Genomic DNA, 19,520 nt, shown 5'->3' on the forward strand with positions numbered 1-19,520 from the left:
TTAATATCTTAATAAACATTGAACTTGAATTTAAGGGGACACGATACAGGAGAATAAGGTCAAACATGTAACTAGTAGATATCACCATGCTCATAGGCGTCATTTGCACTGGGGACGCTGGGGACATGTCCCCGACACTTTTTGAAATGGCCAATTTTGTCCCCACCACTTTTTAAAAGTATAACTTGTAATGTTCTGAAAAATAGCGTGCAAAAAGAAATGTAAAAAATGTTAAAAAAAAACATTGCTCTGGCTTTGCAGCAACAGAGTAATTCCTCCTTACTTTACTGACTCTAAAATGACCCAAAAACATACAGCAATGTTGTTTGGCCTGTTTGCCTGGCCCTGAAGTAAAGGTTGTCTTGTTGCTTTATTTTCTTGTCCGAGAGTACCATAATGCGTAGTTTACATGTTAAAAGGGGGAGGATCCCCCCAGACCCCCCTGCAGGGCTTCAGTTTGCAAGCATGGTTTTCACAACATGTGAGTGTGCATTTGCGTCGCTGTGGAGAACAGGCGTGTTCAAGACTCTTAAAGAAAGACGGAGAACATTGGCTTCCTCAATCATTTCCCCCTGGCCACACATCTATAATGGTTCCTACAAAAACAGTCTGTAGCCTGAAACTGTGAATCCTGTCTATACTGGTGTTGATAGCAAATAGTAAGGAAATGGGTGTGTACAAAAAAAGCAATACAGTTTTATTTTTATCTGAAAAAAAGTGTCCCCACCCCATGACCATGCTACTTCCCCAGTAGATAACATACATTAACCCAGTTACTTTTTGGTTTATTTATCATTTTCTAAAATGTTTAAATATGCATTATTAAACGCTAAGTTTTTGGTTATAAGCACCTAAATGTGTGTGTATTTTGGATAATTTAGTCTAGTCTCAAAGAAGAAATGTTATAGAAGCAAAATAGCCAACATTTTCAATATTGACCAGAGAAGATATTTCTGCATCCAGACACCTTAAAAGCGAAGGAAAGAAGAGTTATATATATGTAATAAAATGTCATTACCTTTTAAACAAATAAAGAGGTTATTTTTTTTTTTGTGAGTGTTTGGAGTTTAGAAGGCTGGCAGTTTACCTGGTTGCTGGTTAGGGTCACGCAGACCTCTGAGTCTGATGGAATAGTGTCAGAGCCGAAAGGATGGACGAGTGCAGAACAAACCTAAACATGGAAAAAGCCAGAAAAAATATCGATAAGCAATAATGATCGACTTGTGTCATGTGTGAGTCATAAATCAACATGTGTCAAACTTACAAAAGGGCTCGGTGGTTTGTAGCCGAGGGTGAGGGTGTGGATGACCTCTCTGTTGCCATGGAAACCCGCTTTGGACTCCAGGATGTAGAGGCCTTTGAGGAGGTCGACGGTGAAAGTCTCCCGTAGGAGGAAAGTCTGAGGAAAGGTCTGGAAGGGCTGTCTGTGCGATATGGCAGCTATTAATGTCAGCAACTGGCATTTTAACATAACTACAACATCCTAAAATACATCAACAGATGAAGTCAGAGTGAATCACAGACCTGAGCTGTAGCATGGCTCTTTTCTGATACATCTTCTTGTCCTTCCTCAGCTCCTCCACTACACCCTCAAACTCCAGCTCTGTGGACGGACTCTTCGGCTTCGAGAAGGTCATCTTCAAGATCGCTTGCCTCTTTTTCAAATTCTAAAAGAAGTGAGAAGATAATCATTCTCATGAACGGATTACTAGACCATCTAACTGAGCAAAAAAGACATAACACAGACAGAAATACTGACCAAAACGAGACACAAAATAGGTAGAAAGAGACAGAATATGATCACAAAGAGAAGCAAAATGTCCAAGAAAAACAACCATAAAAGAGACACAAAAATAATACACATGGGGAGAATATTGCCACAAAAAGCCAAAAACCTTTAAAAATAGACAGAATACAAAGAGAAAGACACAAAAAACTTCCAAAAATAAATGCAAAATGACATAAAATAGACACAAAAGGGTTACAAAGAGACAGAATATAACCGCAAGTCACAAAAAACATTAAAAAAAGAGAGGATTATGAACACAAAGAGATGTAAAACGTCAACAAATAGATGCAAAATTACTTGAACAGATGCAAAGGGCTTCAAAGAGATGCAAAACGGCAATAAAGAAACCAAAAACCAAAAAAAGAGACACACAAAACAACTTCAAAAGAAAGAATAAAACTACAAAGAGAAACAAATGTACAACAAAGAGACATCAAATCACTACAAAGAGATGCAACAAAAACTAAAGTCTCTTTGAATCTGTGGCTCTGGTTTAACTGTACTGTATATAGGATGGGCGGGGGCCCTTTACATGTCTGTGCCTGGGGCCTAATGTCTCATATTCCGCCCATAATCTAAAAGCATTTCAGTAATAATCCCACCCTTCCACAGACACCACCCACCTTGTCCACGGTGTTCAGGGCAGCAGAGAGGCTGGCGTTGTGCCTGCCGCAGGTGGAGGTCATGTGCAGGGTGTGGCTGGATTTAGAGGCCTCTAGGGAGACGTCTCCTCTCAGGGGGGGGGGTCCAAAACGAGCTCAGAGAGCCGGAGGCCTTCACACCGCGCTTCCCCACCACGGCCCACCCCCCTGCCTGGGGGAGGGAGAGGAGAAGTGAGAAAGACAGTGGAAACTTTAGGTAAAATGTTCATAGTGTTATAAATGAAATCGCTAATGGGGCATTTGAGTGATATCATTAATTATTTAAATAAGTATTTTTGCTTAATATGTGTAACCTTTCTAGTGCATTTTTTTTTTTATTGATATATTTGTGTGACCTTTATTATTAATTGTTGTTTATTTTCTTTTGATGTATTTACCTTGATCATATGGTGCCTTACATCTTTAAAATAAAGTTTTAAAAAACTGATCTCAATCAATAACATTGTATTTATATACTCTACTATCACAAATTACACATTTGTCTCAGTCAGCAGTTTTTATAGTGTGTACAGCAACAAGGAAAATCCCCCCAAATAAACTCACATTTAATAGGAGAAAAAATGAAGAAACTGTGGGAGAGAAACAGAGGATGTCCCTCTCACAGGACCAGGTGTGTGTAGATTAATACAGATAATACAACTACAATCATTTCACAAATAATAAAAATGATATGAACGTATATAAATAAGTTAGATTGTTAATATCTCCCAGGTGTGTTCCCCCCTCCCTCACCTGGATGTACTGAGCGGCTGCTGTGCTGATCTCCAGGCGGGCCTCCCCCCCCCGGCCCCGGCTCCTGTAGAGAGCCTCCAGCATGAGGGTCCGGATGTTCAGCCACTTGCTGGCGGTCAGCTCTGAGGTGAGCTGGAGGGAGTGGCTCTGCTGCTGGGTCAGTCTGTGGGAGGTGAACACGTACAGCCAGGGAGAGTCCATGGTGAGGCTGCCTGGAGGAGAAGAGAGACAGGATTCTGACCAGGGCCTCACTGCCAACACACTCCAATTACAATCAGATAGAAATGTACCGGTAAATGTTGATAATACAAATACATTGATTATACATTAGGTTCTAAATCAAACATCTTATTGTTTTTTTGAGAGTGTCACTGTCTTTAGTCATACGATAAGATATGATAATATACGATATATGATAAACAAGATACAATACGAAAACGATAAGATATACGATATACAATATAAAATAAAATACGATATACAATATACGATATACAATATACGACAACAATATAAAATACAATATATGATACGATATACAGTATACGGTATAGGATATCAAGATACGATACGAAAACGATACGACATACGATATATACGATATACAATATCTGGTATACGGTATACGTTATACGCTATACGATATACGATGCGATATGATATACGATATAAGATATGATGTAAGATGCGATATATATAATAATAATAATAATAATAATAGCTTGGATTTAAATAGCCCCTTTCATGAGACCCAAGGTCGCTTTACAAAGAAGAACAGGAGTAGGAACAAACATAACAAAACAAAAGGCAGTCAGACAAACAGTCAGACAGACAAAACAACAAATAGATTAGGGGCCAAAGGCCTTAGCAAACAGATGGGACTTGAGGGCCCTTTTGAAGGCGTCAAGCGTGGGGATGTTGCGGATATCCGCAGGGAGAGCGTTCCAGAGGGTGGGGGCTGCCACACTGAAGGCTCTGTCCCCGAAGGTTCGCAGGTTGGTGCGGGGGGTGGTGAGCAGGCCAGAGTCTGAGGACCGCAGGTTCCGGGGTGGGGCATGTGGGCGGAGGAGGTCCGATAAGTACTGGGGGGCATGGGCATGGAGGGACTTGAGGTGAGGAGGAGGACTTTGTAGGATATGCGGGACTTGACCGGCAACCAGTGGAGGTGGATGAGGGTGGGAGTGATGTGCTGCCACGGCTTTGTATGTGTGAGTACCCTGGCAGCACAGTTCTGAACATACTGGAGCCTGACCAGGGTTTTGTTGGGGACCCCAAACAGGACACCATTGCAGTAGTCCAAGCGGGAGGTGACAAAAGCATGGACTAGGGTTTCTATATGATACGATATACGATATGCAATACACGGTACAATAATTGATAAGACACAATATATGATACGATAAACGCTACGCTATACGACATACGAGGTACGATATACGATATGACATAGGATAGACGATACAATACGATACGTTACGATAAACAATACGATAGGATACAATACAAATACGATTGACAAAAACGATACGATAAACTATTTAATATGATATACTACAATACGATATAAGACAAAATAATACAATATATTATTATTAAACACAATGATGCTTTAAATAACTATAATCCTTTGTTTAAAGACCATTAAACATAGGCAACAAGTTTAACTCTATCTATGTCAAATTAAATATAGCTGTTTTACCTTCCCATTTCCTCAGCGAGGAGCCTTTGGGGGGGCTTTTCCAGTGTAATCCGGCCACCAGAGGCATCAGGTTGTTGTAATGGATTTTGAGATGAGTGCTGCTCTCTGAGCCCAGCTGTTTCAGGTGAGAGTGCATCAGCTGGGTCCGGTAGTTCAGATTCTTCTCTGGGACCTGGAGACTGAACTGGGTTCACCAGAGGAAAGATGTTACTGTATTTTGGACATAAAATATCAATTCCATGCTCATAAAATGTAAATACAAGGATTATTTGTATTATATATATGTGCGTTGGTTTGGAATAGTTCTGTTTACCTCCAGTGTGTAGCTGGTGTGGTTTTGTGTGGATTGGTTTTTGAAGGACTGGCTCAGTAGAAGTGTGCGTTTGTTGTTAATCTCGTCCCAGTGTTTGCCGTAGCTCACGTCCAGGGACGATTTAATGTGGACGGGGCTTTCCTCGTGGCGGAGGTGGATCTGCAGACACAGAAAAGAAACAAAGAGCTCTGTTCGGAAGCTATATAATACGATTTTTCAGCATTTCCACTCATGATTTTCTATACGATAAAGAGATATATTGAAACAGCAATTTACCTAAAAGGACAGAGAAGTTGTTGGTGTTGAGTCTATCATTTTGTTTGTTTGTTTATTTGTTTGTTTGTTTTGTTGTTTGACTTAGGTTTATCCCAACAAAAGGAAGTCACGCTATGTCACAAACTGACTTTGCAAGGCAGCTGTAGACGAGTAACTCCCATGATCTTGGAGATAAAATTACAGTTTTTTTCAACAAAGTGTGGTGGCTTTGGGGAGGTCTTAGATAACAGATGCACTTTCCTCGTAAAAAACTATCTGACAGCAAGGTCAACCGTTGGAAATATTTACAATATAGCATACACTTAAAGCGTTATACTTTTCTATTAAGTGAGCCTTTCTTTAAGCTGGCTAAAATACATTTCGCACCTGCCTCTGTCCACAGCAACACATTGGGTTTTTTCACAAGCTGTAACTACTTGTTTTTCAAAACTGGGGGCATGATGACCATCGTCCACTGTAGGTTATACAGCGACTTTGTATTAATGCCTCATAACCCCACAAAATCCAGACTACCCTTTACCAGCTTGTGTGAGATCACACAGTGGGTTTCAGGTACCTTGTGGTTGATGGGAGCCGTGTTGGAGCAGTAGAATTCATGTTCTGCTCTCATGATGTAGGTGAGATTTGAGTCCCTCTCCCTCCTTAGTCTCTGAGACGTGTAGCACTCCTGACGCAGGTGCCGGGCATCACCTGTGCAGGGGTCAAAGGTCAGGGAAACTGACGTTTTTGTGAGCTAAAAATTATACCTGACGGGGAGAAACTTGATGTAAAATTGCTCAATTTCCTCCAAACATTAACAAGAGCCCTTTTTTTAGGAAGAACAGATGTCAGTATGACTTAAATGCATTTTTTAGTGGTAGTAGCTTTAAAAAACGTGCCATTTTGAAAAACTCAAATCACTATCACTCAAAAATAGTGATTTATCTAAAAACCTTTTCACTGTCGTCTGTATAATAAACAGGATATTGGATAGGCAGTTGGTCCGAAGAAGGAGACATTCTGCTGCTGAGTTTTCCAAAATACAGAAACAAAAAATATGTGTTAACCTTTGCAAATGACACTTCAACAATCTGAATGAATAGAGCAGCACCTTAGTACCATTTCCTACCAAAATGAGCTATCAAAATAAGCTGTTTTTTTAAATACTAACACATATTATATTACCATTGATGGAGTTAAAGCAGTTAAATACCGTCACTTTTCTTAATTGCAACCTTTCTAAAGAGGACTATTGGAGGATTCTTAATTTTTTGTATGGTTTTAGGCATACTGTTCCTTTACTTTTTTAGAGTTTACTCCTGCTTTTTTTTTTTTTTCTTTTTTTTTTGCAACTTAATTTCTCTGGTAATATTATGAATTCACCATTATACACCAAAGCAAATTCCTTGTATGTGTAATAAACCTTATACTAGTCGTGTGGCTTCTCAAAATGTACATATTTTAGTAGCTCACCTCCTAGACCATATTTGAGCCTGAGCGCGGAGCTCCACACTGAGCCCTTCTGCTCCATCAGACCCAGCATCCTGGTGCCCACCACCCCAGGTAACAGGAGCTCCGCCTCCACAGAGTACTGCCTGCTGCTGGCATCCCGCCTGCGCTCCAGGGACACTGATGGAGGAACGAACACAGCTAAACCACATGTCAAAGGTAAACATTCTAAACAGCATAGGAACAACTTTTACAGGGATTCCTTGGCCCGTCCACACGGCGGCGTGCGTTGAAGCTTCAACGCAGCTTCCCATTAACTTTGAATGGGGTGACGTCACGCTTTGCCGAACTGCATTGTGGTTCCGTCGCGGCGCTTTGCCTCCGTTGCTCGCTTCAAAAGTTGAGAAAAGTTCAACTTTTCAAGCTTCGACGGAAGCGTCAGCCAATCAAATCATATGCCAGCGTGGACGCTGCGTTAACCTCAGCTATCATGTGAGTTATTCACCAACTGGGGCCAATGTCAAACATTTATAAAATGTGGTTAATTTGTAATTTCAGGGATGTTCCATAAACCTACATTTTTTACCAGTATGCGGCGAATTCACTGGTTAATAATTGTTTTTTCGGATTGCATAGAAGTCTATGAAAAAATGACCCTACTTGTAACTTAATTTGTGACTTAGGTTAACATTTTCTGAATAATACATTTATGGTAAATATTATGTCAAATATAAATGTCGAAGATTAATATTATATATATTATATTAGTTGCATACCCGACAGTGATGCAGTTTCTCTGAACACGTTCTTCACAGTGGCGGAGAAGCTGGTCTTCCTGCCCAGTCCACGTGTAACATTGGCAGAGAGGATCATGGGAAGTCCATCAGCGGCCATTTTGGCTTCAAGGTGATAGCGCGTCCTCTGCTCTGACAGCAGGGTGTGAGTGTCCACCAAACCCTAGAAATAAACTAATTAACATCTTTCATGACTAGACATGTAATCTTATCACATAGCATACACAATCTCAATACTTGCCATGACGTAATAGTGAACACCATCAATTATAAGCTCCAGCTTCCCTGACTTTACGTTTCTCTCTTGTTCAAGTTGCCCTGAAAAAAACACATTTTCAGTATTAAACCCTGAAAGATGTTTTTTTCCCATAATTCCCCTCTGCGACTGACCTTGTATGTGGATGGTTTTCAGAGGGTGGGTGATCCTCAGCAGCAGTCTGTGGGGGTTGAAGGTCAGGTCCAGAGACATGTCCCTGGGGATGGAGGACTGAGGTGTGGCCAGGAGGAAGTGGATGGAGGCCTCTCTGGGCAGCCAGGTGCCTCTCTGAAACACAAGTTGTGAGGCTAGATAAAGAGATCTCACACAGGGGAATACGAAGAACTTAGCTTCTTCTTTTCTCCTACCTGAGGGCGCAGTGAGTAGGCGGCCTCCAACATGTAATAATGGAGGCCTCGGTCAAGCTTCAGCAGGCGGAGGGAGAGGTGGACGGGTCCTGGAGCAGGAAGTGAAACCCCTGGGGCAACCGATGGGTACGAGGCGTTGGAGCACAGCTGCCAGCCGACCATCTTGGACCCTGCCAAGGAAGCAGAGATCAAACAGAATCTAACTTTTATCATCTGACAATCGTAGAAAGTAAGCCGACAGGTAAAATCCTAAATCGTCCTATCCCTGCTTCTGTGTGTGATGTATAAATCTATACAGAGTGTTGTGTTGGAGGACTCACATGTCTTTGGGGTGCAGGAGGTCTTCTGCACTCGACTCTTTGGCCCCCTGATCTCCTCTCTGTGGTCTCCACTGAGCTGAAACACTCTGGAGCTGGTCAACACACAAATGGACACACTCGCTGAAACCCTTGATATATCAAACACTGACTGATTGTGTTCAATTAAAATGTATTTATTAATTCGAAGATTTTGCAACCTGCTAAACATAATCAAGAAGAAAGAAAGTTTGTACAAATAAGTGTAAAGCAAAGTGCAAATGTGGTAAAAAAGATGTATTAAATATTGAACCAATTCAACAATTACATTTTTTTTAAATCTTACACTAACAGCATCTCCAGGTCTAAAACATTATGACAGATCTATAGGACGTTAAAAGGGCATCCTTCTAATATCTAGCAGGGGGTGACTCCATTGGTTGCATTAAAAAAAGGCTTATTGTATAAAAGTCTATGAGAAAATGACATTACTTCGCACTTCTTTTATTACCCCAGTAAATATTTTTCTAATAATGTTATGGTCTCAATTTCTAGTTTGTAGTCTTTTTCAATACATCGTGATGTTAATTTAGTAAAGTTGGGTCCCATTTAGAGTGAAATAGACGATAAAGCAGGAAATACTTTAGGGCCTATCTAATTAGCAGATCTCTACCACATGGTGTAGAACAGTTAGGGTGTTTTCGTCTTACAACTTTAACAGTGCGTTTACAGTTTCAGAAAGTTACTTTTTGGATGCCAAAACGTTTCGGAGTTTGGTTTTACTTAGCTTTACCCTCTTGTACCATTTCTGATTCTAAAAGATGACGAATGTAATAAAGGAACAAATAATTCTGGTAATAATCCACTGTTACCTGAGAGAGATGATGTCCATGACGTCCTCCGGTGTGTTCAGTGTGACCCGGACATCCCGCCCCTCCTGCAGCTGAACACTACCATCCAGACTGGTGGAGCTCCTCAGCTCAGAGACCCAGTCCACCGCAGCCTGACCCAGAGCACCGTCAACCCCCATCCTGGCCGACAGCCCCACGTAGGCACTGGGAATACAGACAGCAGTTACACTCTACCGCTTGTGACCAAATGTCAGAGTAGTAGCCCCTGTTAGATTATATGGAAGTACTTTGGTTTGATGTATCCGGTCAGGGAGAAGTGAGAGGTGTCCCTGTAGTTGATGTTGCCCTTCAGACGCAGCGACAGGAGGGAGGTCATGTTGATGCCCAGTTTGATGGGTAAACCGGACAGAGACGGTAAAACCAGCTCGTCTGTCATCAGCACGGCCCGGTGGTTCAGCTGGACTTCCTGACCCTGGAGGACAGAGAGTGTGTGAGAAACTGACAGGAGGGTAAACAGACAGAGACTAACTCAAGTAAGACTAGGAGCGTGGACTGAGGTTAAATCTGGAGGACGACTGGTGACGACGTCTCACAGTTATATAGTTCCAAGCAATCCAAAGCTTGATTATCATAGATGTATCCAGGTTTTATTTTGCTATCTCAACCCATTTGTGGTATTCTTGTCCATCATTATCCTGCTTTTAGCAGAACTACTGCGATAATATAGCAAAAACACTGTTGTTAACTGTTCATGTTTTTCCCTATATTGCAACATTTGGGTTTGCAGAAGACTCCAAACATTACACCTCGAAGCAATGAGATATTCTAGCGTTCACTTCCTTACTAGAGACACGCACACACAATCTTCTTCATTGGAACTCCGCAAAAAAACTCTATTACTTAAAAATAAGATATTCGGTGAGAGAAAATTCTTATAAGATATAAATCGAAATCGTTTTTTTACACACCATGTTGTTTCAATATTACAATTTAAAGCTCCTCACACACTGAATTCGGAATACACACCTCGAAATTCAAAAATGGGACCATCCAAGGAGCACATAAACGCACCATTAGCCTTGGTGGAAGTCTGGGCTCTCTGGGTGCCATTCTACTTTCGTTTTTTTTTTAATTCTTTTGTTGTATTCTTTTTTATATTGGGATTTTCTCTATTTTTTTTAACTTTTTACTTTGAATAGTTTGCATACAAATTTAAAATGCAGAAAGGATACCTTCTTCCCCTTTTGATCCATTGAGATAAACATAATCTTAGTTTAATGTATTATTTATTTTATGTCATTGTTAAACTGACATTTTCCTTTTCTCTTGTGCCATATCTTAAAAAATATATAAAAACATATTTAAGATAGGCTGCTGTGAGTATACCTTGAGCAGTTTGACAGCCAGTCCGGCCACGCTCAGCGACAGATGGTCCACTTGGTTGTAGAGATCTTCACATGAGAACACGCTGAGCTCATTGCCAAACACCTTCACACCAACCCAGCACCGGGGCCTGTTCTCCTCTGATCTCCTCCTCCCAAACAACTAGAAAAGACACATTTATGAACAGCCTCTAAAATTACTTTTGTTTCAAGAGAGCTGAAACAAGTAGTCAGTTATTTGTTTGGCAGAGAATTAATCGCCAACTAAGGATTTGATGATTGTGGCTTCTTAAATGTAAGTATTGATGCTTGCATTTTTCTTGTCCTTCAATTCCTGTAACTAAATACCTTAGATGCAAATTCAGGAACTTAGGTCAGTTTTATTTTCTAACCTTATGGGTTAATGAATCATTAATCAAGAAAATAACCAGTAAATGAATCAATAGTAAAGAATAGTTGTGAGCTACAGCCCTAATTTAGGCATTTACTTCAAGTATTTTACAAATGTACATTCAAGATAACAGTTTTAAATCTAAAATGCAATATAAATGGCCACAAGTCCGATGCAAAAACCTCCCCACATGTTCACGTCTGTGTATCCCACTTGACCAGGCTTGGTGTTAATCCTGCTGCCTTAACTCCTCTTAATAAAGTAGAGATAACTGGCCTTCAGCAATCACAGTGACCTCACCATGGCCCTGGCCTGGCTCAGATAACTGCTGGTGTCAGATAAACACGCTTCTTTTTCTGCACTACGTCCATCCTCTGTTCTTCTTCTTGTCCTTGATGCCTCTTTGAACTGCGACTTTGGACTTTGAGCCTGGGACTCTCCATCTGAGTTCTGCTGACCGAAAACGTTCCTCAAAAGAGGTTCAGCGTTTTCAACGTGAAGGTCCACCTAAGTTGGGAAATAAATACATGGGTTTAAGTACATTTTGTAGGACTTTAATTTAGTTTTAGAATTCAAGTGGACATCAAACTCACTTCCAGAAGGTTGTGGGCTCTGCCATGTAAATACAGTGTCAGGTTGGCAGAGGCAGATCTTGGTAGAAACGATTTGGGAGAGAAAACCAAAGAGGTTTCCACATTTTGAATCCCCATGCCTGAAAGGAATTAGTCATGTAACATTAAGTTTATCTTGTATTGTTTATCTGGAATTTGAAACTGAAGGGACGCCATCTTTACCTGATGAAATAGTGTAGTCTGAATAAAAAGAGTATTTCAAAAACTCAGCCTCAAAGTCTCTACTGATAATGTCATCAGGCAGTGACTCGATTAGGGGCTGCTTCATGGGGTCCTCGCTCCTCAGGACATTAGTCAGGTGACTCCACACATATGAGCCCACTGGAGAAGAAGAAGAGAAACAGTTATTAATGTCCATCAAGATGAGAAAGTTCTAAAAAGGAATATCCCGCTTTTAGTTTTGCCCCTTTACCATTCATTGTTACTTTAACCCAGAAAGATATCTCGCAAATTTGTGAATTAAATCTCAGATCATTTATTTGTACTTCCTCGCAAATATAGGACGCTATAATCTCAAATGTTCAAGCTTTTTTCAGAAATGTGTGATTTTTTGTTCTCATAAATGTTTCATTGTAAAAAGGAAAAAAGGGTTTTAATTGCTTAGACATGAGGCATAATGAAACTTGCCAATTCGAATTCTGAAGTTCAATTTTGTTTGCATTTAATCACTTTGCATAAGTAGATAAACCAGAGTTAGCTTCATAAATGACTACTTAAAATTGATGGAGTAAGTCATTTGGACACATTGGGTCAATCATTTATATAAATGAGGAATTCTAGAAACACAGGAATAGACCCCTGGGGTACACCCTACTGTAATTGGGCTTTGCGTTAATGGCAATGCAACCCTTTTAACAGTGTTATGTATTACACAAATAATATCCTAGCCATACGATTGCTGTGTTGAGAAAACATACTTCTGCAATTAAACTGTAAAAGTTGTTATTCACCTACACAACATTTTACAACAAATATATAGTTTTTGATCAAGTTATAGTGAGATTTAATCTGTCAGAGAAAGCAAAGCCATGTACCCTAGTGGACTTGATGAAAGTCATACTGATGTCTAGACAGAATAGAGTTGGAATTAAAGTAAACAAGATTAATTTTATATACACATTCTTAGTAATTTGGGGAAACATGCCAGCAGACAATGTTCGATAATTATTAGAACAAATCATCATCTATGTTTAAAAAAAAAATGAAGTCTTGTTAGCATGACCAACTAAAAAAATACAGAAAATAAAGTGGCTTCTATAATGAATACTTCATCTGTTTGACAATGAAAGCTGACATTGTTTATTAATATTTTAATTGCTAAACATTTTTCAGGAGGAAACACATCTATCTACCAACCACAAAGGTTTGAATCAGACCTTGGCTGGAGGTCTCGTTCCTCAGCGTGGTCTTGACCACTTCAAACACGTCCTGGTTGGGGCAGTGCATGAGCTGCTGGTATGCAGCGATTCTGACCTCGGGATCCTCCTGGGAGGAGCGGTACAGCTGCAACAGCACAGACCTCTGAAGGAAGGAAACTGCTGTTACTCACTCATGTTAGACGGCTCAGCACCTCTTCACCTCCACCTCTACTCATCATGAATCAATTAGACAGTTAGCCTCTTTGATATGAAGAGATATTATTTTTGAAATATGAGTAACTGAACCTTCTATTGAAAAAGGACAGTTATCTAGAGTTACCTATTTTCACAAATGTAAGTGAATGATTTCAGTAAAAACGTAGGTATTAATTAGAATCAACTCACATCAGGAGCACTTTGTTAGCCTAACAGGTACACTAAACTTGTATTCAATTCTGGCATTGAGTCATTTTCCTCAAACCAAATGTTTTCTTCTACCCAATCTTTAACCGTCCTCTGTCATAAAAAGGCAACAAAGCTGTAAAGATAATGTAATCAACTCACATCAGCTGAGCAGGGAAAGCGTCTGAAGGCTTGGATGGCGGCTAGTCTCAGCTCAAGTGCAGTTGAGGGGCTTAGCATGTAGCATTTTAGCAATGGAATAAAGGTTGGAGCAGACAGACCAATGTTTCCCACAGATTTCAGTGCATAATAAAACTGTTGGGGTGAAAACATACATGTATATTAGCCATTGTTTATGTACAATTGTTCAAATCAACAGGTTTAGTCAGGTGAATATATGCTAATGCAGCTAGTGTGTGTGTCTGTATGAAAGCACCTTCGCTTGAGTGGGTTGTTCTTCCTCGCAGCCCTCCTTCAGGGTTTCCTCAAGAGTCTGTATGAAGGACTGCACCTGAGGAAGTTCACTACAGGAGGCTTGAGACTTTTGGCACAGTTGATACACAAGAGAGGATCCAGCTAGCAGCGCCTTTGAACGCAGCTCTTGGACCTGCAGTAAGGCCTAACACAGATAGAAGACAAGCCTCAATACAGAAATTATTTCATTTAATTTATGAGATATTTAGTTCTTCATTAATGTCACATAGAGGTTCCTACATTGATGGACTCGATGATCTGTGGCGATGGATGAGGGATGAGGGCCATGGTGGTTAAAAAAGCGTAAGCCTGCTCCTCCTCCAGCTCTTTGTTCCTCATCAGGTCGGTCAGCAGTACGATGCAGTGTTCAGATCCACAGGCTGGTAATGCATCCAACAGAGGCTGCCTGTCCAACCAGTTAATGAGCATCAGTATCAACCTCTGCTGTATGTATGTGTCATAATGTGGTATTAAAGAAATTACTGCTGTTTCCAGTGTTTATGCTAGGCTAACCGACGGCTAGCTTGTAGCTTCATATACAGACAGGAGGGTAGGTATTAATCTTCACTGTTGTACTATATTTGTTAATGTAGCCTTCATCTCATTTAGTTGTGTCAGTTAGTCATGCCATGAACAAGAAATCACAAAAAACAGGTCAGCTGGACTTTACCGAAATGGGACTGTTGCTTTTTCCATAATCACACATATGCTTTGGGGGATCTTGTGTTTGGTCGTGTGTGTGTATCTGTATGTCCACAGCTAATCTGTACATTGATTCTTCATCTTTTTTCAAACAGAGTGTCTTTGACTATTTACTGTTTTATTCCGTCATTGACCACTGACTCATGACTTTAGTAGCAAGTTTAGTTCTACAAACCGATTGCCGTAAAACCGTAACAGGGCACTGGTATTGTTTTTAGCTTTCACAACTACACAAATGCAATCACAAAACCTACAGCTGTGTAGTTGAGTTTAAAAGATTGGTTGGGCAAGGGGAACCCAGAATTCCCCCCCCCCCCCCCCCAATCGTTACACCTATGGCCCGATTTGGCATTACGGCTGGTGTGATCCCATCACAAGATGGTCTCTAGTGGCCTTTGTGGTGGCTGAACCATTGACCTTAGACCAAAGATAGGTTTAGTCTCAATTTAAACTGGAATATATGCAGAGTAATCCCATAGCTGATATTTTATGATTATGAAGTTAGTCTTGAAACAAGATTTTGTATCTTAAGTCAAAATGTCAGTTTGTTATATTCTGCATAGACGATACTAAGAAGGTTTGCTGTAAGTCATCCGTCTCACAGTAGTCTCTGATTGAGTTAGTTACTGTCCCACACAGACTGTCTTTTGTTAACATATTTTGCCAGAGGCTGTGTATTTTCTAATGGTAACCGATATACAAAAGTCCCTTCAGCTTAAATCAAATGTACTGGTCACACAATAAATGTTTTTCTCTATAACAAGTGTGGAAATGTCCAATTTAAACTCCCATGTATAGACATTGATTCATAACTGAATGACTCAACATAACATACTGTATGTTATTATATAACACAAAGGAAATACTGACCAGTCGTTGAGGCACTTGAAAGACGCTTCTTGCCAAAGTGTCTTCAATTGAGCAAGTGTCAGATCTCTTAGCTGGAAAGCCAGTTCAAGGAACTCTTGCGATAGCTGAGAGCAAACACCAAACACATATATAGACTTAGATTTTTGATATCCTAAAATCAATTAAATGTACTCTCCATTTTTTCAAAACTATTCCTGCTCAACCAGAACCAATGGCTTCCTACAGAATGCACTTTTTATCCCACACAGCTTTTATATCACAGAGTGTCAGGCTCTGGGTCTGACAGCTATTTTTAAACACATCCCATGTAAACAAATTATGATGAGGGCTGCCAGATTATGTTTGACTGGCCTCCTGTGTATGGGAATCATTTAAATGATTCACAGTAAAGTATTGGGGGAAGTCAATCCTCTTACTTAGGCTCGCCAACATTCTGGGAGGGTACGGGCAATCTTGTAACCCATTGGCATCTTGTTCTGACGCATTGATGTGTGTAAAGAGAACTAGATACCGCATTTGAGGTAGAGCCCTGCTCATTTCAATTATGGTTTAGAACTACGCTAACTTAAATGGTGATAAACAATTTAACTGTGCGCATAATCTAGACTTTCAAACTTCATCAGTCCGAATCAATCAAATTTTAAAAAGAAATGTTATCCAATTATTTATAGAGGTCTCTAAACCAATGTAAGTCAATTGGAAAACAGATTTTTAGGACCAATGGGATCAGGTGACGGAACCCTGCAGAACCCTCTTTCTTTTGACACTCATTGTTTACAGTCTTTTAGCCTTTTGAGAGGCCGGAATGGAGTTGGAGAAGCGAGACAACGACGTCTATGACCATTTTGTTTCAAAAGTAGCCAGTTTATTAGCAAATGTTAATGTAGTAAAAAACATAATCATCGTCAGACGATAAGCGATGGGTTTCCTAAATTGCTTTTCAGCCAATACTTTCTGCCTATTTTGCTCTCTACACGGACTGTTTACCTGCATTCAACCAAGCATGCGCAAACATGATTGGTCAATAGTACAAGGACTACAAACGGAAACCAGAAAGCTCCCGATGCCAAAGCCTTGTCCTGTTGATTACAGATTCTTCATGCAAATTATGTTTATAGAGATTAGGGTAGCCCTTACTCTACAAGTGGTTTATATCATCAGTTGAAAAGGACCGCTGTAAGTGTAACATATGCAAACTAAAACATAAAATAATAATTTCTTGAATACAGTTCAAAGGAAAATTGAATTTGTTGAGTCCTACCAGTTGTGGGTCTGAGGTGAGGCTACATAACATCCGAACAGTTTGGCTGGCTTGCTGAGGTGTTGACGCTCTGGCTTTTCCTGGCCTTGCAGCCCCCTCGTCCTCAAACTGCAGATCAGTCAGAACACCAAGACCTACGGAATCTGCATTGAGGAGAACAGGCATCAGGATACTTGTCTATAAAACAGTTGCCAAGTTGTAAGCACTCCTCCTGACCTGCTCCTGAGGGGGTCCCTGGCTGGGCTCTGAGCAGCAGCAGGGTCGACACTGTTTTTGTCTTAACCAACCCTGCAGTCTCGGACCATGTTGCCATAGAAACAACTTCAGTGCAGTTGACCTCTTCCATCACTGTAGATCCATGCTTCTGAATACAGTTCAGTTCTGATTGCACTGACTAGCAAAGAAAGAAAACAAACCTTGCATCATGAAAGAAGAACTGTAATGCAACAGTTGAACCACATTACTGATGTTATTTTGATGACAGAGGGCTCAGGGTTAGGGTTGTGCAGAAAAGTGTGAACCAGCGTCATCACTCTCTTTCAAATTCCACGTTCCTTGAACTCAGATACCAAAGATAAGAAAAAGGAATCAACAAGTATAATGAGCCGAAGCTAGGGTTTTGTAAGTACTAGCAAGGATGGAGTGCAATAAAATGCTTTAAAATAGACTCAGAGCTTGTTTTTGTTTGCAAAAGAAATTGCCACTGTGGTCTGGGCTCGGCCCTTAACGTCCTGACTGCCCCTATCAACATTAACAAGGCCCATGGACCCCCACTGACACTGACCCTTAGCCACATCAGAGACATTATGCTTTACATTAATGTACAGAATATGAAAATTAGCATAATAGGGCCCCTTTAAAATGCCTCAGTTTCAACAGTGTCTTTATCAAAAAAGAAGAGTGGTAAACTCACAGTATCTTCAGTTAAAGCTACTGAATGAGACCAGAAGTGTGCCAGTCTGGCCTGTTGGCACTGTTTTAGATCCCTGCTCTTCAGCAGTACAGCTCCTCTCCTCTCATACTTGCTGCTGCACGTCCCATACACATCAGTCTGGGAAGAGGGATTAGAGAAAAGTCAGATAATTACCATGTGAGTGCACTACATTATGGCAAGATGGTGTTGATGACGGTTCTTGTTTGTTGCAGGAGTAGAGGGAATGTTTTCGGACTAGAAGTAGTTATTTTGACATTTCCATAAAGACAGAGGAGCTGCTGCATACACAGAACAGAGCCCTCATTAACCCTCACCTCTTTTACTAATTCCTGTTTGGAGGCCATGCGGGAGGTCTGGAGCATGCTCAGTAGAGCCCTTTTAATGTTGAGGGCCCACACCTGCTCCCCCTCCTGGAGACAGAGGGCCGTGACCTTTCCCCCATGGAGGGAGAACTTGAGGCGCGTTCTCTCCAGCAAATCTCTGGGAAACAAAAACAGCAGATGAGCCCCCCGGGGACCCCAAAACACAGACAAGTGAAGCATCGGAACAGAGTATCACATTCATAGGAAAAACAATTGTGGCATTCCAAAACGATCGGGACTTTGAATGCTGCACAATGAGGACAGACATGCAAAATAGAGCGCATTTACTTATAAAAACACATAAAGTTGTACCTCAAGCTCTTTAAGCGTTGCACAGAGTGTTCCTTCTGAGGGGAAAGTCGCTTTATCTGTGGATTCCTGATCTGCAAGTGCACAAATCAATGAGTTTTTGCATTTCTTTTTTATTCCCACTAACACTTCTATGAAAGCTGACCTGCATCATTAGGTGACACTTGGAAACCACGTCGATATCAACCACACAGTCCAAAGCCAGTCCATTCCTTCCAGCACTGGAGCCATGAAGGGTTGTAGTAATTGTCGTGCTATACCTGTAAGTATACCTGACCCCTCTCTGATAGGTCAAGTCGGGGGTAGGAGACCCTAAAGACATGAAATAATAAGATTTAAAGAAAGTGAGTTTTTAATTGAGGCAAATCTTGTGGTATAAAAATGTTTATGTCAAATCTTATCATTTAAGTATTTTTCAGTGAGCATGTATTGTATGACATAAGCAACAAACTGGTTTCTCACCAGCACAACTTGAATCACAGAGATTTGGTTCCGTCCGAAAACAATCACCTACTGCATGGAAAATCAGGTCAAAAAACCATAAACATAATGACAAAAAACAACAACTTTTCGTATAGAAAACTCACCAAACCTCTATATTTAACCCTCATGTTATCTCGACTCTTAGTCAAGTCAACTCTGCCTTTAATGGAAAATTAAATTGCACACCATGAATGAATATATCACACAACAAAAGACACAACTCACCGTGTAGCAGTAGAAAAAGAAGATGCAGACAACTGAGTAGTAACAAGAACATAGCCATAGCAACCTCTGTAGTAACTTCAGGTTTGGCTTCCTCCAAGCCTCCTCCACATGTAAGTGGGATGAAAACCAAGCACTGTTCCCACCACTGAATGACCAGGCTTGTACGTGGGCTTCCACAGTGACCCATGGTGCTCACAGCGACCAATCAGGAAATACCTTCCCAACTGGAGCTACAAACACACTCTGAGCCAATCACTTGAGTGGACCTCAG

General features: G+C 40.7%; 2 protein-coding genes across 4 annotated transcripts in view; both read right to left on the reverse strand.

The window, feature by feature from the left end:
- LOC117489030 overlaps positions 1 to 2,583 on the reverse strand; it is a 51,054-nt gene extending 48,471 nt beyond the window's left edge. For all 3 annotated transcript variants that reach the window (XM_034138262.1, XM_034138263.1, XM_034138261.1), the window contains exons 1-4: positions 2,413 to 2,583; positions 1,525 to 1,667; positions 1,265 to 1,424; positions 1,088 to 1,171 (exon numbers count right to left, since the gene is read on the reverse strand). In XM_034138262.1, coding sequence (XP_033994153.1) covers positions 1,088 to 1,171; positions 1,265 to 1,424; positions 1,525 to 1,667; positions 2,413 to 2,475 — 450 coding nt within the window. In that variant the 5' untranslated portion in view covers positions 2,476 to 2,583. The remainder of the gene's footprint in view (positions 1 to 1,087; positions 1,172 to 1,264; positions 1,425 to 1,524; positions 1,668 to 2,412) is intronic.
- Positions 2,495 to 19,509, reverse strand: LOC117488633 (apolipophorins-like). Its single transcript, XM_034137643.1, has 29 exons — positions 19,004 to 19,509; positions 18,687 to 18,853; positions 18,545 to 18,615; positions 18,185 to 18,350; positions 17,850 to 17,987; positions 17,153 to 17,330; positions 16,937 to 17,079; positions 15,676 to 15,779; positions 14,344 to 14,509; positions 14,066 to 14,248; positions 13,792 to 13,944; positions 13,246 to 13,390; positions 12,032 to 12,190; positions 11,831 to 11,949; positions 11,538 to 11,744; positions 10,851 to 11,009; positions 9,752 to 9,936; positions 9,486 to 9,668; positions 8,638 to 8,729; positions 8,318 to 8,487; positions 8,084 to 8,237; positions 7,935 to 8,011; positions 7,676 to 7,856; positions 6,924 to 7,079; positions 6,028 to 6,161; positions 5,196 to 5,354; positions 4,883 to 5,066; positions 3,184 to 3,395; positions 2,495 to 2,602 (listed from the first exon to the last, which is right to left on the reverse strand). Exons 2-29 carry the CDS (start codon positions 18,693 to 18,695, stop codon positions 2,495 to 2,497), a joined length of 4,095 nt encoding a protein of 1,364 aa, XP_033993534.1. The 5' UTR covers positions 18,696 to 18,853; positions 19,004 to 19,509.
- Between the last annotated feature and the right edge of the window lie 11 nt (positions 19,510 to 19,520).

Source organism: Trematomus bernacchii, unplaced genomic scaffold (assembly GCF_902827165.1).
Source record: "Trematomus bernacchii unplaced genomic scaffold, fTreBer1.1, whole genome shotgun sequence".
Taxonomy (NCBI): Eukaryota; Metazoa; Chordata; class Actinopteri; order Perciformes; family Nototheniidae; genus Trematomus; species Trematomus bernacchii.